Source organism: Archocentrus centrarchus, chromosome 11 (genome assembly GCF_007364275.1).
Source record: "Archocentrus centrarchus isolate MPI-CPG fArcCen1 chromosome 11, fArcCen1, whole genome shotgun sequence".
In the NCBI taxonomy this organism is placed as follows: domain Eukaryota; kingdom Metazoa; phylum Chordata; class Actinopteri; order Cichliformes; family Cichlidae; genus Archocentrus; species Archocentrus centrarchus.
In genome coordinates this window covers 12653596-12678331 of record NC_044356.1, presented here as the reverse complement: position 1 = coordinate 12678331, position 24736 = coordinate 12653596, and the positions used below count along the sequence as shown (strand labels likewise).

Here is a 24736-nt window from a genome sequence, read left to right as displayed (position 1 = left end):
TGGACAGTTTCAATTTCATTTCTAATTCCGTGTGATCTTGAATATTTTGAGCATAACTATTTGGAAGGGCAAACCATGTCGGAGCTTATGTAAAATACCCAGGGAGCGTGCATGTTTGTGAATGTAGATTTGCATTCTAATATATAGCTTTTCTCCAGTGTGTTATGAAAAGCCACTGACTTTGTTACAGCTTGGATCTGCCGTGCTGTCCTCTAGTGGCTCTCTTTCTTTGCTACCTTCTCTTTCCGTTCTTATATCCCCCGTCTTTCCCACTTTGTGTATCGCCTGCCTAGAAGCCCCCAAGGTTGCCCGGGGTGTGCTGTGCCAGTGAAAATTCAATGCCACTAAAACTTTAATTAGCCAGACTGTGTTTCAGTGGCAGGCGGGTGGCAGCATTCTAGAAAAGGTCATGCAACTCTTCTGCAGTCTGTAGCACCCTGGGTCCCCTTCAGGTTTTTTTTTTTTTTCCCCCCCACATGCCCGGTCCCCCTCCAGCACAAATCACCTACTCTCCTGGCCGTCGGCCCATCAGCTCTCCCACGGAGCCTCTGTGTTAAACATAAATGCTCACTAAATTTGGCACTGTACATTTAGGAGAGTAAAAAGTGGCTGAGTTTTAGTTCATGTTAGGTGGCCTAACTGTCAAGCTTTTGTGTGCGCACGTGCCATCCTGCACTGATCCTCGTGAGTACTGAAAGTGAGATGAGTCAAAGCTGATTCCTAGGTCTGAGTTCCCAGTGTCACACGCAAGCAGCTCTTCCCGCCCTGGTTCACATCTCGCTCAGAAGCAAACATGCTGCCGCCAAAGTGACGCATTCTTGACACCAGGCCATATCGTAGCTGCTGATTGGAGGCTGCTGAATATGCCTGAGCGATGCCAAAAAATTAAATCCCCAGTGGTTTTTACCCCGTCCTTGTGAACTCTAATATTTTATTGCCAAGATCCTGTCTTTGAGATCCAGTAACCTTCATCAAGTCCTGAAAACCTCCCAAAATTATGTTCTGATTTAAAATGCAGAAACATGAGTTTTAATTCTGATTAGCACAAATATAGAGGATCATATAATATATTCATATTTCCAAAGTGTGTAATTTACTGATTACTGATTTAAAGATATGTCCCTAACTTTGAAGACAAGACTCTAAATTACAATATTTTTGTAAAATGACTGTTATCTATGCAGTACAGACCCATAGTGTACAAACTGAGGGTTTGGCCATTCAGCAGCAGCGTATGCTTTCTGTATAGAGTGAAACATTGCATCGGTGTTAGTACAGTGTGTACTAACACCGATACTGGTGACACCAGCATTTAAAGGGGGGATGATTAGAGATGGTCACAGATAGTTTAGTTGCCTTCTGCCCTCAGATTTACACACTCTGGTAACCGAGACTTAAATTGCAGAGACACAAATATGCACTTAAAGGCAACTGCCTGTGCGATTATTTGAAATACTAAAGCCAAGATTTCTTTGCAACCAGCCACCTCATTCAACCTTTCTGTGGTCCCTGGGAGTAAAAGCAAACACTGAGGAATACCAAAGATCTCACAGCGGTTGGAGTTATATGTTGCTAAATGAGTAATTAAATGTATTCGGGTGGGTGCTTAATCTCTGTTTTATTCAGCTGGCTGGATGTTGGGTTCTCCACAGCCGTCAGCCTAATATATGGGTGTAGAGAAGAGGCCAAGGGAGCGGAGTTGGGATTTGTTGGCTGAACACTCTGATAGTGAGAGGCCTTCCTTCTTGCCTGGCTAGCTGTATGAGTGGATGGATGGATGAAGGAACTGAGAGAAGGAACAGCCATTACTGTGAGAAAAATTCTTTGGCCTAACCAGCAATGTTGAGGCACTAGGCCAACTCTTAGCCAACCAATTTGGCCAACAAACAGCACAGACCCTCCCCCAAAATCACTCTGGGGTAAAGCAGACTTTAACGCATTTAACCAGCATCCATATTTTAGTTGTTCGCACTCCTCACCCCAGGCAATAACCAAAGAGAGTGGAGGCACATAGTTGAAAGAAACGCTGAAATGATGAAAGACAGGAATTCCTTTATGAGGTCCTACACCTGGAATAACAAGGACAAAACTGGAGCCAAACCCAGGATTCAAAGTGCTTAAATACAGAGGAAGCTAGAACTTTCCAATTCCCCAATTCCTTGTTTTTTGCCCCCTTCTCAGCTCCCTCCTTCCCCTACTTCTCATTCCGGTTCTCCTCATTCAATTTCAGTCCTGGCCGAACAGCTGTGCCCTCAGTTGCAGTGGGTTTTGCATCCATGGACTGGCCTGATCACACAAATAGTCAGCCAAATCAAGAGCTAATCACCACCAATTGCTCAAATAACCTTTCTCGTGTGTGCTGAGGGAATGGTGAAGGGAGACCTAGAGAGGGGGAATGGAGGGAGAGAGGCATGAGATATGCTAAGTGCAGGAGGTGAGAGGGGGAGAGAATGGAGGGGTGACCCTGGGACCACCTGTTTTTATGGAGCAGAGGCCCGGGCACTCAGTGCCACATTATTCAAAATGACTCTCTGAGGTCCAGTGTTGACATTAGCTGCTTAGCCATCAGAGCTTGCCTGTCCCATGGCTCAGTTTCAAAAAACTGACAGAGAGAAGAATAACTGTGACCACGGGCTCTGCAGTCCAGCTTCAAAGCCTCAAATTTACCATCACTCCACCCACAGTATATCTGCATTAGAGCCAGACAGAAAAACTGGCAGCTATTATCTTGCCATTTTAGGCCAATGAGTAACAAGAATTTGCATTACAAAAAGAAACAACAGCATCAAACAACATGGATAATATCACGAAGTATAATGTCACCAGGTTTTCTGAATCTGTGTGTGTGTGTGTGTGTGTGTGTGTGTGTCTCTTCACTTCTCCACCTATTCACCTGCCTCCACGCCTGCCCTTCTTCTGCTCTGTCTTTCCCCCAGCACAGCCTCCTCTAGGTTGTGCGTCACTCCGGATATAAAGAGATAGTGATGTTTAACCTCTGAAAAGTAGCGACACAGCCCTAGGAATGCCTAAACTACTCCCACACCTACAGCTTCAAATTGAGTAGAAGCATCTGCTATTCTTGGAACCAGAAACCTTCACACCCCCTTTTTTTCCTGACTCTCTTTCTCACTACCCTCTTACTCTCTCCTCCCTCTCCAACTTCCTTTCCCTTTTGCTCTCGTTTGCTTTCTAGCATCTCTTCATCATGTTAAACCCTCCACTTCTCTTCTCAAGCAGAAGTGACACAATCATTTTACTGGCCAAGCCAAAATACTACGCCTTCTACCTCCCCGAACATCAATTTTAGAGCGAGGGCGAGCAGAGAAGTTGATTTGGCCTTAGGCTGTTTTTTTGAATTATTTATACTCCCATTACTGTATACATGACACGTAGACAGTTTGCCTATTTAGAACTGGAAAGATCTCCTCTTCCAGTTTCACACAACAGCTTTCACAGTTGATTTTCTTAAATAGCATTTTATATTTACTTTAGTGTTGATTCAGATCCATTTAGATTGACACGATATGCAGTCACTAAAAATGTCTAGTTTTCTTGGTATTTAACTGCACCTCACTTCAGTTTAAGTACACTGGCAACCACAGCAACAGTCTAGTCACTGCCCACCTCCACATGGCGCATTGCTTTTTTTATCTGAATCCAGCTGTACGGGGCAAGAGAGTTTTTAAGCTCCAACAGAAGCAGCATCGGGGTCAGTTGTACAAAAAAGACTGATTGACGTGAGGGACAAAACCTGAGATCTCTGGACTTTCCTTCTTGCTGCCTCTTTCTTCTCTCCTTTTCCCCCTGCTGACTTTCCCTTTTGAAGCAGTATCTAGAAAGCAGAAGCCGCACCAGCACAGATGAGATGTGTTCATTTGTGCGTGTCAGACAGCAATGCATGGCATGTGGGTTTGACAGGTTGGACACTTCCAAACAAACAGAGGCAATTCTGCAAGGCTGGCTCTGAAGAGGACCAGCATATGTTTGTGTGTGAGAGCCAGGAAGAGAGAAAGAAATGGTAACTAGCAACACTCAGGTTAAATGCCTCCTGCTGCTACTTACTCTTGCCCTTGTCTGTTCTTGATCCACACTGTCAGTCAGCACAAACTACCTGTTTGTTTTTTACTCTCCCAGGCTGAAATCTGGGTTTGGGCGTCTGGTCTTTTAAAGAGTGCAGTCAGCTGAACAGGGCACAGAATTCAGCTACTTCAACTACCCCTATCAGCACCTCCAAAGTTTTCTGATTGACCTTTTGTTTCTTTAATCCAAATAAAAAGAAATGAAAGCACTTTTCATATCTAACTACTCTTAAATAAAGTGGCGGATATCCAGAGGTGGGCGACTGCCTTGCCTTTATTTAGAAATCCTTGGACTGCCGTTGATGTGTCATCATTTCATCACAATGTCGCATTTTAAAACAACGCGACAACCTTTGAGAATACATCAAGCTCATTTTTGTTTGGAGCGTTTTACTGCTGGCTTTATACCAAAGTTTAGCGCTGGCATCCTCCACTACAATATCTCAATTTGTTTGCCCTTTTCTCTCTGTGTTGCTTTTCTTAGTGCTTTTTTTTTTTTTTCCCATTCGTTAGTTAATTAGTTATCCTTGCATTCATCTTCCTGCCACTATAAATCAGATCTATGTGGATTTTGCAAAGAAGAGTAAGTAGAATTAATAAGTATAAGAGCCTGGTAAATTAATTCCATTTATTCTGAAATATATAATTTTGGCAAAATTTTGAATTTTATGTCAATTTAATATTCCAAAAAGACAGGGAAATGATTATTCATGAGAAAGTTGCACAGCAAGATTTAAATGGAATGCTGCTGGATCCAATTCAGCACGCTGATCCGGTCTCATCCAAAGTGACACAGAGTAAATTGTGGGAACAATTTTCCCGGTGGAACGTCTATGAGCTGATCTGAATTTTAAAACATTCCCTTATTGAACATCCCTTAATGTGAAAATGAATTGTTTTAAATTTAACTCTGTAACAATGAATTCCGAACACATGCTAAAACTTTTAAATTGCCTTCTTTTCCTTTATAAATTACCTGACTGGGGCCCGGTGGCTGCATTTCTGCTCGCAGCTAGAATCCATTCTTATTATTGAGGTAGGTGAGTAAGTTTGAATGTTTCTAATCAACTTGTCATCCATTTCTGGCCCGCCAGTTCATTAAAAAAAAATCACATCAGTAACAGAAATAGGGGAAAAAAAATTTAAATCAGAGTGGTTGATGACAGCCAGTGACCACAGTATGTGACCACAGCCAACTTCAGCAGATGGGTATGATGACATACACTGGCCAAACCCTTTAGTTGCTTAGTTCTGTAGAAAATGAATGGACTTTATGATTATGTTGTTCTTCGGCTACCAAATTATAAAGCTCTATTATGTTATGATGCCTGAAATTGTTACATGTTCTGTACTATTGCCAGTTTGTTATTGCCCAAAGAATGTGACATTTGTAGAAGCAGGAGACGAAAGAAAAGGCGCACTGCAAAAGGCCAAATTACCTTTCCATTCCAAGATCCTTCCCACGTTTAGAGCCGTTAAAGGTTCGATAGTAAACATTCGCCAGTTTGCTGCAAACCCGCCAACAAAGCTCTGGGGAATCCCAGCACCTAAAAAAAAACACACACACATAAAGAAATTCTGCCAAGAAAAAGATTGACTGCTGAAGCCAGAAAAGGAATTACCCAATTTGTTGAAGCTTTTTTGATTTACTGCTGCTCCTCCTTGCCAGCGTGGCGTTTTGATGTTTAAATTTTGTAGTTTTAGTTTTTCTGAGTGTTTTTTACATCATTTTATAAACATATTGACTTAATTTTATACCGTACAGATAGAGTCAAATTCACATTTTAATTGCTTGAGGCAAAAAAAAAAAAAAAAAAAAGGTGTTGAAGCTCAACATTACACTCAATTTGCATAAATTGGTCACGGTTTCTGTGTATTTCCATGTAGGAATAAAGAGAAAATACTGAACCGTCAGTTCAGGGATCACGAGAAGAAGTCACTGATGTCATTTCAGTAGTGGTAGGCTGAACAGGAGGGGGGTATCTTTCCCCTTTTTAATTCTCTCACTGGATCGGTATTTTTTTGTGAGCCTTAAAGGTTTCTTAAAAATGAAGGATTAGTGATCTTGACACTACAAAAACATTAGAAAGAAAATTACAAATTCTTAATGTTTAGGGGTTTTTGTTGCACCCTGACGGAATTTCAGTAGACGCATTACAACTGCAAGAGCAGCATTTCACAAAAACATCTGTTTCTTCCCAAAGATGCAGAGTAAACAGGAGGCCTAACCTCTGTCTGAGCTGGAGATGTGTGAGCTGTGGGACACTTAAGCTGCTACAAGGGGACAGTCAAGGGCAGATGCCACATAGTGCTTGGATACAGTGCGATGATTGTCAGTGACAAGGCAGGATGGATCCATGCTTTCATGTTGTTTACAACAAATTCTGACCATACCATCTGACTGTCGCTGCAGAAATTGAGACTCATCAGACCGGGAGACCAATTTTAGTGAGCCTGTACGAACTGTAGCTTCAGTTTCCTGTTCTCAGCTGACAGGAGCAGCACCCCGTGTGGTCCTTTGCTGCTGAAATCTATCTGCTTCAAGGTTTGATGTATTGTGCTTTTAGAGACGCTCTTTTGCACTTTGCTTGTAACGAGGGGGTTATTTGAGTTACCGTTGCAGTCTGTCCATTCTCCTCTGACTTCATCAACAAGGCATTTTCACTCAGAGAACTGCTGCTCACTGGAAATTTTGACTTTTGCAGACCATTCTGTGTAAACCCTAGAGATGGTTGTGTGGGAAAATCCCAGCAGATCAGCTGTGTCTGAAATACTCAGACCAGCCCGTCTGTCACCACCAACCATGCCACGTTCAACTTAAATGCATTGAGTTGCTGCCATGTGATTGACTGATTATATATTTACATTTATGAGCAGCTGTACCTAACAAAGTGGCCAGTGAGTGTACATATTCTTCTCTCTTTTCTTTTAATGACTCTTCTGTGAGAAGGCTTAAGTGCTCGCATGGGATATTTGTCTGAGATTTTCCATTTTCATCTGTCATCGTCTTCATATTTGGTTCTATCTTAGATCCTGTTTTTCCTTTTTATCTTTGATGTAAGACTATAAAGAAGACATGCTTCTTTTCTATCTTATTTTTTTTCTTCCATTCTGTCCTCTCTGTGCATCTGCCACAGTGACACCTGTCTTTTGAATTGGCATCAAAGACACAACAAAATGAAACATGTTGTATAAAACTATATGTAATGTTGTTTTTCTAAAATAGCTGTAATTTCACTATACATGTTTTTTTCAGCTACATATCTACGTTCTAATTAGCTGTGTAAAGGCCTACAGAGGTGATAAAATACAGTAACTATTCTCCATAGCGCACCTTTGCACCTGCTGGTGCTGAGCAGTCCTAAACGAGTGTGTCCTGTTTCTATACAATTTAGTTTCAGAGCAGGCAAGCGTTAAGCTTATTTTACTCGTTGTGTTTCCATATTTTTGCCTCTTTCTCCTTTGTTCTTCATCAAAGAGTGGCGGCCAGTTTACACAGATAGTGCATATGTTCAGTTATTCATACGCATGCACAGATGGGCTTCTCATATGGAGTTCCTGTAGCTTTCATTTGCACAGGAAAAGAAACACATACAGCTCACCAAGCATTATTATGAAGACCTTCTGAGAGTACAGATGTGACAGATGTGAGGAGGTTATCCTCAGATCCAAGTTCAGGTTTCGCCTACTTCCTGTTCAAGGAATTGCCGTGTTGTGTAATTGTGCAAACACATAGTCACTTTGTAAAGTGTGTCAAGAGGCAGAGGGCAAGGTCTAAGCACAACACTTGGGTGGTCCATCCATCCGTTCCTTTCCTGTGCTTTTGTATGTACCACACTGACGTGTTGTGGTTCTGGGCAGCTCTCTGCCTGCCCACGTACAGCAAAGAGACACTTCACTTTCTCAGCTCTGATGACGGAAATGGAATACGCCTGGCTCCTTTCATCCAGCAAGAGCGGGAAGAAAGAAAGAAATGCCGTTCTGGGATGTCACTCATGCACATGCAGCTGCCCTCTTAAAAATGTAGCTCAGCTTCAATTTTATCATATTTCCAGTGCCTAGACAGCTGTCAGACGAATGACATGTTTTACATCAACCACAATTTGTACGTTTTCATCAGCCTAAAATAGCTCATAAGGCCTTTGTTTTATAGGCAGTTTTATTTCTGGTGTCTCTTTTTCTTGGGGTTGATGCGATGTTGCATCAGAATGATTGCCATAGTATTTCTATTAGGAGGAAGGAGGATGAGAGAGAGAAAGAGACAAAAGAAGAGAAATGAGGGTACAGTACAGGAAAGAGAAATGGAAAGGATGACAGAGAGACAGAAAGAGAGGAAGAGAACAAGTAAGAGGAGAAGATTTGTAAGGAGGGGGGAGGGCCGAAGGCCAGCAGAGTCAGAGATAAGAGGCTGCAAGAGTGATTGAAATAGGATTAGTGGAGACAGGCTCTGCATCCTGGCCACAGCATCACAGTGTTAAACCTGCGCCTCACAGGGACTGCCTCTGTCACATCAAAGCCTCCCCAGGCTTGCCTGGCAGAGAGGCGAAGGAGCCTCCAGCAGGGTCATCCTCAGCCACACGCGCGCACATATATGAACATACTGAACACATTCTTCATCCATTTCCAATATGTCTCCATTATGGGCCTGAAGCTGGCTCCTTCCTTCTTGCCATTTTATCTACCAGCAGTGTCTTTGTGGTGTGTATTTGGACCGCAGATAGGATCCATTGATGAGCCATCTTTAACATTTAATGAGGCAAGCAGTGATGAGTTGGCATTGGAAAGCTACTGTCTCCTTCTTCCCCAGAGTCCAAACAAAGTTTTAATGAGAACTTTCCCCCAATTTGTGCCAAAAGCACAGAGCTTTTTAACTGCTTCCCAGACTGAAAGCATACAAAAATTTTCACGCAAGTACTGAAGGAGGGTAGACACCTATGCGCAAATAAACAAATAACAATAACTTTTATTTACTGGAGAGTTCGGCAGTAAATCAGCACTGCTGATCAGTGCTGTGATGTAACATTGAATATATTTTCTGGTAAGGCTGGGTGAGTAGTGAGGGAGGGAGTGTGCACCAATAGGAACTGATGTTAGACACATTATTTTTGCACTGATATATTCCTTTCACAAAGGACAGTGAGTAAATTACAATTAAGATATGATACACAGCCTGATTACTTCAGCATATGTTACTCCACCCTCAGCAGGTGCTAATGTGATGGAGGCTTGTTGGAAAATATTGACACATCACCCAACTTTAATCTCTGATCTGATTATTTGGTTATTGGCACGGCATGTCTTTTTCTAATAGCAATTTTTTTTAATAGTTATTTAATGCTGTAGTTGGTTAACAGGAGGTTTTAATTTTGAAGATGTTTGCCGTCATCAAGTCTTCATATTCAGACACTCCCTTTTGAAATTTGAAATACTATTTATGAATTAGTAGAGGTGCTTCCCACTTAGTTCCTTTATCAATAAATGCTTTTTTCAATTATTAAATCTAAATTTGTGTCTTTAATGTGCTAAAAAATTACCTACAGCATTACATCAGCTTTTCTTTTATTTTGTATCTCAGCAAATGCTGAAGACACTTGCTGCCCCAGCTCTGCACATTCGCTAATCAAATGAAAACTCCTCGTTCCCTGTTCATCTTGTGTACTTATGCTTGAGTGTGTCTCGGTATGATCAAACACTGCACCTTAGTCCCACTCTGTTGCAGTAGATTATGAATCCCTATGGCTAAAATGGCCTGTTTATCTGCTGAAGAGAGACAATCCACTGATTGGTGAGTGCTGTCTCTCTCTGTGTGTTTGTATGTGTGTTTCTGTGTGGGTATACTCATGCGGTATCTGTATTAGTGTGTGTGAGCTGGTAGTTTTCCTCTCGGAGCTCATCAGTTCATATCCACCACCCATCCCACCGCAGCATGCAATAAATAGAGTCTCCGCCACTCGTTGAGAAATGGCACAATTATCCCCTGCTGGTGAAATATGGGCCGGGATGCACCACTGCTTCTTTCCTACAGAATATGTGTGTGCATGTAAGTGTGTGTGCACGGATGCAGCATCGGGGGGTGGCTGTTTTTCCTCTGTTTAGTCTTTGCGATGTGCTTTCAACACACAGGGGATTGTTCTCACTTACATATCTGCACGCACACACACGTGCACACACGCACGCACGCATGCATGCAGTATATCCCCACATGTAAATTGGTGCACACTCAAACTGTACTTACAGAGCAGCACACAATGCAGCATATCGCAGTTTTAGCTGAGACAAGCAGATAGAATATCTCACTGTCTGTCAGTCGGTGAGGTCAGTCTTCATATTTCAAAAAAAAATCCTAGCAAGCCATTTTGCATATAGACCCGTAGAATAAAGAATTACAGTATATTTTTGCTGTTGCATGGAGCTGCGTCAGTGACATGTAAGCTTATAAGCATACAGTAGCTGTCTTTATGCAGTCCTGCTCCTTTGGCAATTTTAACTTTTGTATTAGATTCTCACAGGAGCCAAATAGGCTCCTGCATCATACACATCTTATATTTTTTATGAATAAGTTAGAGCACAAATTCCAGGTATAGAATTTGCTGGAATACAGGGAGACAAGAATTTGTTAACTCATTTACAAATGTAGCAAGAACACATAGGGGTATTGTTATTGGACTGAAGGAGGATTTCACTTTTTTTGGAAATGGACTTGTTTTCTTTCATTCTGGAAGGTGTATATAAGAAGATTGATACACCAACTCCTGCCCATTGTATTATGTGCGCTTGTTTCGAAGCTCAAGCTGCCTGCCTGTCTTAGCTAGACCCAAGACCCTAAAGTACCTTTTAATGTTGAATTTATTTCTTTTTTTTTTAAAGTTAGAAAAAGACTCAGGTAATGTGCTTTTCTTTGCCATCTTCTTTAAGAGAGGATACCTATTTGGCTGCAGCAATTTAATTAATTTGTATTATTGGTGGCATTTCTGCCTCTTTAACCAACAAAACACATTACTTTAAAATCATTAAATGCCACTTCTTGTGAGGCTTTTTTTTTTTTTTTTTGCTGCAGTGGAGTATGTCCTTCCAATTTTTTAATTGTAACATGCTCAGCTGAGCTGCTCTGTGAGTGGCCCGGTGGTGTAAGTTCATTCACTCTGTAGCTGGAGTCAGCAGACAGTTACCTTAACGTGAGGAACAAAAACAGGAGGAGCTGCTACGCCGCCTCTGTCTGAAGGTTACATCATATGCCTGCCAGCACCTCTAAAGCTCACTAATTAATCACGTTTTAGTTTTTAGATTTCACATCACTTCATTAGAAATAAATGCATTTTATTTTATACTCAAAGAGCAACCTTTAGGACCGTTTACTGCACTCGTATGCTTTTAGCCCTTTTAAAATGTTCAGTGACTCTCTAAAATGTCAAAGGGCTGCCCATTCTCTCCAAGTCAGCCATATACATAATTTTATTAACCTTGAGTGATTTCTCTTCACAGTGGCTTTTGACATTTGTGTGACTTTGCAAATTGCTAGTGGTAACTAAATGGCAGAGTAAAGAAAATAAGGCAAATATATTAACCGCAGGATGGTAATCTAAATGAACTGTTGCACCAGTCAAAGGTGCAAAACACTAAATTTGATTCCTCTGTCTTTGCAGGTATGGGAAAATAGTATCAACCAAGGCCATTCTGGATAAGAACACTAACCAGTGCAAAGGTAAGCAGTTCGTTTTTGTGGCTTGTTTAAGTGCATTAGGTATCACTCTGTCGTCACAGGAGCAGCAATCCCACCCTTTTGTAAATTTAGACATCAGCCAAGAACGCAGCATGCCGTAAATCAGTGGTTTGTGATAGTGAGGGGCTGCTTACAACTGCTGAAAGGATTTGGGTAAAACACCCTGTTCTTGGATGGCACTGCCCTGCTTCAGAGGATGATTAGAAAGGGAGCCACACTGTCAGCCCTTCCCCCGTCTCTATTTCGATTTCCTGTTTTGTGGTATGGATGACAATCATTTGGAAAGGGTGTTTCCATTAGTGTCCGCACAGTAATGCACATGAAATAATGACATTACTGGCTCATTTGAAATTGTTTCTGGAGCGCACGTACTACACACAATTACATGCTTGAACATACGCGACCAATTAGAGGGCTAACAAGCAAGCAAAGATTAGATAAACTTCTGTTATTATCTTCGTCAGCCTCATCTTCTCAGAACCTTGGTCAGCTGTCTTGCATGGCTGAAAATATATTTTACACACTCTTTTGAGGAATCTTTTTTTTTTTCTTTTTAATGATGAAGACCAGTGAAGTCTTAAGTGAAGAAATTGTGAAAGAGGCGAGAATATAGAGGGATTGGGGGGGGGGGGGGGGGGGGGGGGGGGGGGGGGGGGGGATTAGTGTGCTACTTGCCCTGAGGTGTCTGGCAGCACTGTTTAAGAGCTATTGAAGTTCCATCAATACTTTTAATTGCTTTTTGTGGTTTCCCGGGCTCTGAAGTGTGGCCTTTCAAGGTGAAGCTGGCTTCTTAACCTTGCTACACACATGAGTATATCCTGCTGGGCATGCTCTGGGTCAAAATGTTGAGGAAAGGAACCTTTGCCTCTTAGAGGATAGAGGGAAAAAAAAAAGGCTGATTATCTTGGCAGGTCCTTTTTGTGAGTTCTCCTGGCCATTAAAGACAACACTGGATGCCTGTTAGTAGCAAGGATATATCTACAGGTCACAGGAGTGGATTATAGGGGACAGTGAGGGGTATGAAATGAGGTGAGACAGATATCTTTGAATCTTCCTGGGTTCCGAATAAAAGAAATTAAATGTTTAGTGCTGTCCGTGTCCACCTGACCTGAGTTATGTACAGCACAAAAAAAAAAAATATTCCAGCTATGCACTGTGTTTTGTGGGAGACAGCATTTCCCATAACTCACCTTCCTGGAATGCAGCACTGCTGAGATGCCAAAAAGCAAATATAAGCAGACTTATTTTATGAGTGGAAAGGACGGTCCTGGTCTGCACCCAGTCAGAGGAGAGGTAGGTGGATACAGGGGAGATGTGACGAAGAGGAAGAAAGAGCGCGAGGAGAAGGGCTTAGTAACCTTGAAAAGAAAATTACAGTTCTTTCGTGTTTGAAAGGCAAGTTGAGGTGAGGCGAAACTGCACAAAAACATCATTTCTGTTGTAGTAGCTCCACATTACTGCCATATATATATCTCTCCCAGTATCTGTTGTAGTCAGTTCATTCATTTTAGGTATATGTAGTGTAGAATCACAGTATAAATAATCTTAGTGCACTTAGTGCAAAAAAATATAGGCCTATTATATATTTTGATTGGACATGCATTTGGATTATATAGTTTTAATAATTAAAGTTAATGAGATGCACATTTGGGAAACATAAATACGATGAGAGGGGGACTGGTGTTAAAAATACTATATTTTAAATATATAAATATGAATAATTACTTGTGTGTTTCCTTTGTATTTGGCTGACTCATGTATATGACTTTATTACTATGCAATCCAAATAGATTGAAAATGAAAACGTATAATGTGCCCTGCATTAGACTGGCAACTCGTTCAGGGTGCACTTTTCCTCTAGTCCTGTGACAGCTGGGATAGGCTCCAGCACCTCTATAGCCCTGACTTGGATAAGCAGTTAAGAAAATGGGATGGGGTACGATGGGAATAAGCATAAATATTTTTTTGAAGTGCAGCAATTCTCTTTGATTCTCTTTGATCAAATACTTGGTGATTGGTAGGGACAAGCATCTCCTGAAAGGTGAGAAGCCATCAAAGCGCAAACGATCCAGGCGGGTGCAATGAAGCCCGATGGGCTGGCACGCGCTCCTCGTAGCAAATCGAAATCGGCACGCCGCCCCGATCTGGTCACGCTTTGTTTCCATTCATCCGACCCCCTGTTTCTGACACTTGTTTAAATGTCAGGATGGTGGCTTACCTTCACTGTGCCACCATCACACAGCGCATCTCTCTCTTCTGTCTCTTCTCCTTCCCCTCCTCTCCTCTCTTTTGTGTTATTTGTCTTTAGCTCAGCTCAGTGAGTGCCCTGCCAAAACAATGTGGGGAAAAAAAAATGGACCAGAGTGGAGGTCAGTCATGTCAGAGAATGCTATTAGGAGAGAAAGATCGCCAATCGGCCATTTGAAAACCAAGACAGTAGCACTGACTGAAGTTTCCGCTGTTTATATTTAGTCAAAGAGAATAAAAATTTGTTCATAGCAGAATTACAAATATCCAGATGAAGAAAGTGTGTATACAAGGCATTACAGAATGTAATGACTAATTTTTCCCTTGATTAACATTTATGTTAACAAATAGAGTCACCTGCTAATACGGCAAATTACCGTGAGGCCTCAGTTGCACAACTATGCTGTGAAAAGTTATGAGAGTGAGCTATTAATGATGCATAAATTAATTGACAAACCTCAATAATGACAAGCTCAAATAAGCAAGTCACAAGAAAGGAGCTCCAATAAGGATGCTAGTAATCTCTTAGCAACATAGGCACAACTATACTTCCACGTAATATAATAAACACAATGCAGCATAAGGAGTCAGTGTAGTAGTAGTAGTAGTAGTAGAGGCAACAACATGATAGAAGAAGGTGAATCTATGAGTTCTGGTCTAATCTGTGGTTAGGAATTTGTTGGAATATCTAGCCTGATATTTCAATATATAACAGATCAAACATGGAGTATGTTCACCTGGATGTCTTTCTTGGTAAAAGCTTACAGACGTGCACTGATCGATTACTCAGTAGGCTTCATTTTACTGTGCACATATCCATGTACCTTTCCTTGAATCTGTTCATAATACCAAAATATATATTCTAGCTCCAGAATTAGATGGTACGCTAAGAAATGACTGTTCAAGTCTATAAAAGAGAATGATCTAGAGCTTAAGACAGAAGCTGGATAGTTGATATGTAAGATGGATTGGTGAGTGTGGGAGTGGAGGCTGTCTGCTGTGGAAAAAGCAGAAAAACAGAAATGATGCTTTGTGCGCTCACAGGTCAGGTGTTTGGGAAGTGTGTAGTTACTGTGCATATAAAAATAAAGTAAGACGGGTACCTAGGTAACATGAACATATGGATTGTTTCTCTATAGTCGTACATCTGTATATACATTTGCCCTCAGTAGATGAGTGTGTGCTGTAAAGTACTGGAAAGCCTTGTTTGAAGTACCACATCATAAAAACTACACTCCAAGACCATGTAATATACCTCTCCCACGCACTCAAACACAAAGGGCACACTCACACACACACACACACACACACACACACAAAGACTAATGGTACCCCCGCACTCACTCCCCATCCATTTGCCTGAGGTGTGTTCGACTCTTGCAGCAGCAGTGGCCGTGCAACAGATCTATCAGTCCTTTTCCTAACTTCACAGCATGTGTGCCTGCCTGTCTGCCTGTTCTGGCTGCTCTCCTCCACCACCTCACCACGCAGGCCTTTCAATGAGCCTCTCTATCTTCCCAGCGCTGACTCACTCCCTCACTGCCTCCCTTGCTCAGCGACAGCACACGCACACACCTGTACTCTTACAAGGGTGCACAACAGTTGCATGTAAACTGTGCATTCCGATAAATGCACGCACATGCTTTGGATGTAGCCCAGTTCAGAGAGGAACAGGAAGTTGTGAAAGGGCTTTAGGGTTGTCAAGAGCTGTAGGTAAGAGGAGGCATTCAGCTCTTCATCTCTCTCTCTCTCTCTCTCTGGCTCTCATGCTCCTCCGCACTCTCACTCTGCTTCTCCTTCTCTCTTCATCTCTGTTTTTCTCTCTCATCCTTTCATACTCTATCTATATATCTGTCTCTGCACTTTCACATAAACTGTTGAAATACAGCAGAGATTTGGGCTTTACATCACAGATGGAGTGGGGGATTGAGAATGGCAGAAGGAGAGAGAGAAAGGAATAGATTGCGAGAACCCAAAACCGCTCATTTGCCATCCGTGCCCACAAGGGCCTCTTAAAAGGCAGCGGCGGCATTTGAAATAAAGCAGGGCTGACCGAATGGAGACATTTTATTTTTCCTGCCAGAGCCCGGAGGCAGAGGAAATGACCTCAGCCCTTTAAAGGACCTCCGTTTCCTCCTCCGCTGCTGGGAGATAAGACTGTGCCGAGATTCACCGGCCTGACTGGCGCTCTGCTGCGACGGCCCACCGCACTGAATTGTGGGAGATAGATGAGATGAGAAGATAGTCTCTCGTGGCTGTGTGTTCGGCAGTTTGTTGTTGTTCATTTCTTTGCCCTGTAACTTGCCATCCATTTTACATGAGGATGCTAAAAACTCACAAGGGCATTACATAAAACTGACATCTTGAAAGAATTACTGTCGCCTTTACTTATTATGTGGGTGAGTTGTTGTAAAACATGCTAACCTCTTATTTTGTCCCTGCAAATTTAAATCATGTTTGAAGTATCCAAACATTTGATTTAAAGCTTAAAGAAGCAGATACAGTATGTTTGACTGAAACCCTAATTAGTATGTGTTTGCAGCAGAATGCCCTCCTTGCTTTTCTGAATGCTCAACTTGATCAATTTTGCTTGGCTGGGCAGCATGTGCAGCCTCGGTTTGGTGCAATTTAAAAGCCTGTCAGGACCCCGACCGTTACATTCTGAAGCATCTAGTGCCCTTACCACAACATCAACCTAATGGAGAAATGCAGGCAATGTTACATTCTATAAAAACAGATTTATTGCTGCATCAGTGCCTAAGTGGAGTATTGCATGACTCTCAGCATAAGGACTATTGATGAATGAGGTGACGCTCATCAAAAAGGCCTGTTTTTCATTGTCTTGTGCATGTGTATTGTGGGGGGGTGGGGGGGTGGGGGGGACACGAGTGCTTTTTGCATCCGTTATTGGTTTCTCATTAGAGGGCCAAGATATAAACATTTGTCTATGTTCTGCACTGTGCCGGCGCAATTAAGGATTCTCTTTGCCGCCCCCTCTGCCCTTTGAAAGTGAATTATGTGCAGATGAGAATCTTGACTGAAGTGTGGCCAACAGCAGACCTTTTCCAAATGCCTCTGCTCCCTCAAAGCCATTCCAGAAAGACGCCCTATCAGCCGAAGGAGAAAGCGAGAGAGGGAAAGTGTGTGCCGTTCCCTTGCATTGCGTATTAATGACTCTAATTAGCAATAGCTGAGAGATAATCACATCGATCTGGACAGATTCAGCATGCAGAACGTCACTGGATAACATCTGCAGCCTTTGTTAACACCCCCTATCACATATACACATAAATCTTTTTCTCTTTTTAACCCCCACCCCCAAATCACTCTATGTTCCCTTACACTCTAAGTTGGCAGTTTACCAAGAGGCCGTCTGATTGGCCAACTTTGTCATAAATGCAGTCGGTCAGGCCAAAACCATTGCATTCCTTGAGCTCTGACCCTTTGTATCCCTTCCATTTCCTGTGTCATTTTTTTGCCTTCAGTGTGGTCGTCTCCTGTTTATGGGTTTGTATTTTTAATTCTTGAAAGTGTAGAGTGGAGGTCATGGTGAGGTGATATCCAGGAGCCAAGGATTGATGGATGATAGACCTGGGTTTCCCCGAGATAATTTTTTACATACAGATTGCAACATTTGGGAAATTTGTTCATTTCGAAATTGTTATTGTTGTCCGTCTCTCATCTGGATCTAAACAAAGACGGAAACATCTAGTTTTAATTGTGCTAGTACACTCTTGGCAATCTCTGTTGCAGGTTTTCTTTTCTCGTTATTGTCTCAATACATTTTTACATCACATTGCTGGGTTCCTTTCCTTGTCATGTTTGTTGACAAATGCCTCAGCAGACCCTGTGGAAGTTAAGAAGGCATACTTCCAGTCATCTTGTATCCTGGACCAAACCCATGGATTGCAGGGGAACTACTATGTGAGACACGGCCTTGCACTGACCTGCCAAGGCCCTGGCCCCTTGCACATCCCCTGACTAATGATCATGCCCTTGATTAGTTAAGGAAGGCATAAATCATAACTGCAATGCAGAGGAAAGTTAGCTGGGGGCGGCCAGGCCGTTCCTCATGAATGACTAACAGATGCAGGACAAAAGAAATGGGCTGCATAGTTGTTCAGAGGAATGGGACAATCTGTCTTTGTCCAGATTTTAATGTTTGTCTCTACCTGGAGATTTTCTCCATGTTCCTAGGGCACTTGCTTTTCATTGATCCGGCTTTGTTCAAATATTAGCCTGCCTTGCTGGTGGTGCTTTCAAGCCCTAGTACCTGACGTGATTACATTGCTTATTACATACTGCTGCTCAAATGGGGATAATACGTGCCGCAGAAGATGGTACCCCATGTGAATTTTAAGGTTAGTAATATCTATGTATACTCAGAATGAAGGGGGGGAGCAGGTATTTTAAGATACTCTGTAGGTGAAGTGAAACTGTGAAGGAAGGAACGCACCTGCTCTTTGTGTAAAATTGTGCTTATATTGCTTGTGGCATTTTTCACATCAACGGGTGCCATAATGAGTAGCTATTCAAGGTTGCTTGCCATTCTAGCTCTGAGAGTGTGTGAATGTGCAGCTGCAAGTGTGGGCATACTTGTATGACTATGAATTTTAGGCATGTTAACATGTGTGGCTGTGAATACACACATGTATTTCCTTGCTGGCAGCTACCGGCTTGTGTGTGCTTGTGCACTCATAGGTGTTCATGCTTAGTGGTGGCATTTGTGTGTGTGTGTGTGTGTGTGTGTGTGTGTGTGTGTGTGTGTGTGTGTGTGTGTGTGTGTGTGTGTGTGTTCTTTCAGATATCTGCATGTGGGTTCTGTATAACCACTCTTTTTTTTTTTTTTGCCAGAGGTCTCATTTTAACAACCTCTTGACAAGTAATTAACACCCTTCAGGTCTCAAACCTTTCTCAAGTGCTCTTCACATGTTGCACCAAACACATCAGGGTTTTGCTATTAAGCTAGCAAGCTAATGATGCTACCAGAATGCCGAGGGAAGTGCCGCTGCTTTTTTTTTTTTTTCATTTCTTCCTCTCAGTTTTCTTCCACTTTAAATCTGTGATAGCTCCGATGAATGCATGAATATTTTATTTTTGAATGTCTCTTAGACTTTATGAAAATAATCTTGTGCCTTCAGATAACTTGGATTTAATGCTAGAAGCTAGCTTCTCTTTTTGTTCTGATACCATTTTTTTAAGGAACACACTGCAGACTGTAGTATCAATGTAGCCCTGCAAACTGAATTTAGCTCAAAATGTATTAGAAGCCATATGGTGGTGTGCTAGAGCTAATGAGTGTGAATAGATATTAATTAATTAAGGAACAAAAGATAGAACAGAAAATGAAAAATGATGAACAGGAAAATTGAGATGTAAGAAACGCTGAGATAGAGAGGAAGGATTATTGTGAACCCATATGATGTTTATATACTTGACCTGTGAAAAAAATTAACCTTATTAAACTGTAATGTACAACGTGTCCCTGAACCAGTATTACCAAAACAATTTGCGTATAATACTTTTTCTCTGGCACTCACTATACTTTCTAAAGAATTGCGTTAAAAGAGAAGATGTGTTACTAACATTAAGGTTGCTGTAATGGCAATCTTTGTGCAGGTGCATGGTTTTATACAGACCTCATCATAATATACCATGAAAAAGAAACATGTGATTTATGGGAACATGTGCAAACATATGTGGAAATACAGTATGTAAGGCAACAACAGAGTTTGTACAATTCTAACGAGCTTGAAAGTAAATATTAATGTGACCACTGCTTTCTTGTTATTTCTTTAATTAGTGTTCAGGAATAGTTCTCCGGGCTTCTTGAAGGACATTCAAAGCTCTTCTTTGGTTATTGGCTGCCTTTTGTGCCATCCTGTGTCAAAATGATCCCACGATGCTTCAATACTGTTTAGATCTGGGCTCAGGGCAGGCCAGTCCATGACTGATTGTGTTCCATTGTGCGTTTTTCTATCCAGGTGTACTTTCACATGGTATTAGCAATGTGTTTGGGATCACTGTCGTACTGAAAAACACTGAAAAATAAGCTGTTACCAATCAGACACTTTCCAGATGGTACTGCATTGTGGATCAAATTCTGACAAATATTTTATGTGTTCATAATTCCATCAATTTTGACAAGATTCCCAACATCACTTCCTAAAATGCAGCCCCAAACCATGACAGAGCCTCCATTGTTTTTGGGTTTTTTTTACAGATGACTATAGACACTCACTTTACCTCACTCCTGGCCTCCTTCATACATATTGAGGACAATTTGAATGAATTATTCCAAATTTAGATTTATCACTCCATAAGACCTGTTGCCACTGATTTTCAGTCCAGTTCTTGTATAATTTGGCATACATCAGCCTTTTCTCCTGGTTTTCCTTCCTTAAAATGGCTTTTTGACAGCCACCCTTCCACTTCCCTTTCTATTGAGGTGAACATTTCTCAGGTCATGTGTCAGGTCTTTGTTGGAATTTTTTTTTTCCTATCCAGCTAATAGCTCATTGGAAATCACCGTGTTGTTGCAAAATTACAGTTTTATTCCTGTCAATCTGTGTTGTCTTTGGCATTTTTCATAGATGTATCAAAACAAATGGGAACATATTCTGTGGTTTTGTGACAGGCTACTAGTAATAAAGTGCCTAAAGATACAATTTAAAGTTGTTTCATTGCTGCGTTGTCTGTTATGTATAGACAAAACACTGGTTCATCCCTCGAGTTAGGAAGCATTTTAATGCTTGAGGGATTCATAGGTGAGTGTTAAGTGGCTTAACAAACAAACAAACAAAAACATTCCACTGAAAATGGTCAGGTACAAGGACTGGACTGAAAATGAATGAAAAAGCAGCCAAGACCTTCATGAAGTCTGGTAAATTATTGCTCACAAAAAAAAATTACAAGAAGGTCTGGCTCCTTGGAAGCAAAATATAAAGAAATAAGGGGTGGTTCATGACTTGTGCACAGTACCACACTTGGATATATTATTGGATTATTTTATTTATTTACACGTCATGTTCAGTTTGTCTTCTGCGGAATGAGCTGCCAGAGCCCCCCCCCCCCCCCCCCCCCCCCCCTTGGCCGTACGCCCTGGCAGTCTGCCCTCTGCTGATCCCAACTCCGGCTCTCTGACAAGGACACTCCTACACCTGTGAGAGAAGACGACAAGAAATACAATGCAACCAATAGGCTTGCTGCTGAAGCCCGAGACTAACGCCTCAGCTATAAATCCATGTCACAAGGTTGATAAGTTAATTGCCTGTACTGCTATCTCGTCACCAGTGTCTAATATAAAAGAGCCCAGTGTGGGAGTTATTTTACAACAAATTGGTTTTGTCTCTAAATACAAGGCCAGTAGGACAGTGAATCTGGACAAGAAAATGAGGAATCTTTATTTTGAGTGGTCCCAAGAGCAGCTTTCTCTGTCAATTTATTATTTTACAATTAAATAACTTTTTGCACATGGATTTTTGCTTCGTTTTGATGTTTGCAGGTGGTTTAAACAGCTGTTTGTTTTATAGGCTGTCAGGTGTATGAGGTTGTAGGACTATGGAGAAAGTGTTTGCTCATTTCTATGCGGCATTAATGCTCGGATGATTGTGATGTGGTCAGAAGTGCACAGTGTTGAAAAAATATGTGCATTGCAGATGTTTCTCTGTGGGATCCTCAAACAGAGAGATAGATTTATGATCCTCCCCTGTTGACTCACTTACCCACGCATACACACAAAAACAAGAAAGTTAGAGGTCGCGCGCAAGTATTTGTACACACCCAAACGCAACAAACTCACAAGCAGAGACTCTCACTTTTGTGCACACACACCACCACATGGTTTAGTAGAGGGTAGCCGCAAAATTTATCATCAGTCAGTTGCTGGTGGTGCAGGATAAATGGAGGAGGACACAGGAATGCAGCTGCAGTGAGGATGCTCTCCTCCAGGTTTGGAGTGTGACCAAGGCGGTCTTGGCTTGGCTGCAGTTAGTCATGGATGCCATCTCGCTTTTTAAAACCACTGTTTTCTCCCTTAATGTTTGCACAGCTCACCGCAGCCTCCCAAAGCCACCACCCACCTTCCCTGTAGTGCAAAAGTGCTGGTTAAAAACCCCCTAAATGGACAAGAGAGATCCATAGCTGTCGTGCGATTCTAAATTTTAAAAGATTTGTTTCATTTATATCTAATGAATCCCAAGAAAAAGCAACAAATGTCATGTTTCGTGTCCGATAAAAAAAAAAAAAGTTGCATTCACCTAGAGATGCATTAACTGAGTAATAATTTCATTGCAGCAAATGCTCATATCTGCAGGCAGAGTGAGGCTGAAACAATCCACATACTGCAGGATAGACTATAATGCTATGGCAATGAATTCATTAATCACAGGAATCATATTAGAGTGTTGTTATGCATGTTTGTCCATTGAGTGGCCCATCTGTCTCCTCCATTGACCAAAATTACTTTAATACATGCAAAGCTTGAATTATAAACATACATGTAACCACAATGATTAATCATCCATGTGCAGCAGCACCTTCAGAAGTCTTCTTGATGACTCACAGCGACGTAAACAATTACACTGTTTCCCCCTGCACACCATTGTAATACCCCGTGACTTGTCGTCGATTCATTATTCATACTTAGGGCATTATTATTCCATTGTATGCTGTGCAAAATGGGATCATTAGCACTGAATATGAGAATGTGAAAAATGGATATATTGGGGAAAATTGGTGGATATTGTAGGTAGGAAACCCTAAACAATCCTGACTATTAGCAGATAAAGAATAGTAATTTTCCCAGAAGTAATTAGGATTAGCATAATATGACAGCGAATGCATGAATGATGCATACTTGATTGATATGTTGATGCAAGCACTGTAATGAGTCCCTTATCTCCACTCTCCAATGAAGGCTTTTGTGCAGAGCATAGCCCAAGGTGGCATCTACTGTAGTTCTACACCTCCTTAAGGGGACTATATTAAGGAGCACCCCGCTTCATACACACATTCATGCAAGTGCAGTCACTGAGCAATGGTAGCGTCTATCATGTAGTAACTGATTGAGGATGGTCCTTTTATCTTGACAGGCACCCACTTAGAGCCAGACCAGGAAATATGATATGGCAGCTCATGTTCTCTTTATTCTTCTCAGAGAGACAGTGTGTGTCTGTACACAGTGTGTATGAATGTGTGTGTGTGCAGAGGAGGGTGTCACCCTCCCAGTGTGGCTGTATGTGTCCTTCAGCGGCACTTTGTGTCGATCTGCATATTAGCGTGCAGCTGCAACAGCATTATCAACAGCCTCACATGTAGTCAGTCACTTTGAGCTGCTTTTAAGTGACAGCTATCGATTGGAGGTGTGTGTGTTTGTGCAGGAGCTTCAAAGCAGCGCCTTGCCCTCTGCGTCCCACTTGAGATTGTAACTCTAGAGTACCCACATTGAATGCAGTACCAGTACAGCATGTACTTGGCTTCAGAAACTCATTCTTCAAGCAACATCTGCGTGCATCTGTGTGTAGGTGGGTGTGTGTTTGTGCTGTCTAAGTGTGTGGAATGTGATGTCTTAAATTGAGCTCAACATTGTTTCTTGACCCTGCAGCTTTTTCACAACTTAATGGACTTTTTCTTCAGTTCAGTGACTCACTGAGGATCAGCATACCCAGTAATTGCGCACATACTTTATACTGTACAAGTATACTGTATGAGTAAACAAACAAGTATATACAGACCTAGTGTTTGAGGATCAGTTTATTGAAATTATTGCTTGCTTCCATATCTAATAGTATTTAGTTAAGCTGATGGTTTAATTTTAATTGGCAATGTTGCTTTATATATTTATCTGTACAGTTAGATGTTTCCCTTTTCTACAATATAGTGGAAGTCAGTGGGAAAACAATGCCCAGTTACTGTGGATAATCCACATCATAATTACATAAAAAACTTAATTTCCATTTTTGATGAAGAAATCATATCACTTGGGCAATTATTTGTTAAAAATTTCTGTTCTGCCAAAAAACATAAGTTCCTTTTTTTGTTGTGCGGGGATTAGTGCAAAGCTTAGCAAACTAGGTAATGAGTGTTCAGTTCTGAGGGGAAGGCAAACTTAAAACATCTTCTTCCATCCATCTGTTTAACTGCCAGTCTCAGCTTAACAAGAAAGTCATCTAAGAATAATGACGTACTGCCATTAATTTGCAGTGCTACTTCTATAAATCATTTACCCTTGTAAAGATTCATTATGAAGCACTAAATTATATATTTCTGTCCAAACGTAATTCTATATTCTTTTCAGTATTTCAAAATATATAGTAGCTAATGAAGCATTCTGTTTAGTATTTCCTTACATAAGTACTGTAGAAATGTAAAAAAAAAAAATTATTTTTTTTGACCCTCACAATGTGCCAGAATGACTCACTTAACTCCAAAGTTTTAAGTACTCCAGCATCATATACGTATACACAAACTGAAAGACTCGGCCTTTCTGTAACCTCTGTAACCATTCTGCCTGATAAAAGCACAAATATCTCTGCATTCCTCAGTTATTTTTCTCCTCTTCAACAAAACAAGCCTTTAACTGTTTTAGCCTGTGGCTACAGATCAAACATTCCACATTACAGAGTCGTTATGCGTATATCAGCTACAATAACTGCACAGCGGAAGAGCAAACTGGATGTTTCACTGCAGG

At 41.4% G+C, this 24736-nt stretch overlaps 1 protein-coding gene across 1 annotated transcript in view; it reads left to right on the top strand.

Annotated features, from left to right (window-relative positions):
• The window catches only part of rbms3 (RNA binding motif, single stranded interacting protein), a 211351-nt gene that overhangs the window by 38937 nt on the left and 147678 nt on the right, over window positions 1–24736 (top strand). Inside the window, exon 3 of the mRNA XM_030741526.1 lies at window positions 11723–11781. Coding sequence (XP_030597386.1) covers window positions 11723–11781 — 59 coding nt within the window. The remainder of the gene's footprint in view (window positions 1–11722; window positions 11782–24736) is intronic.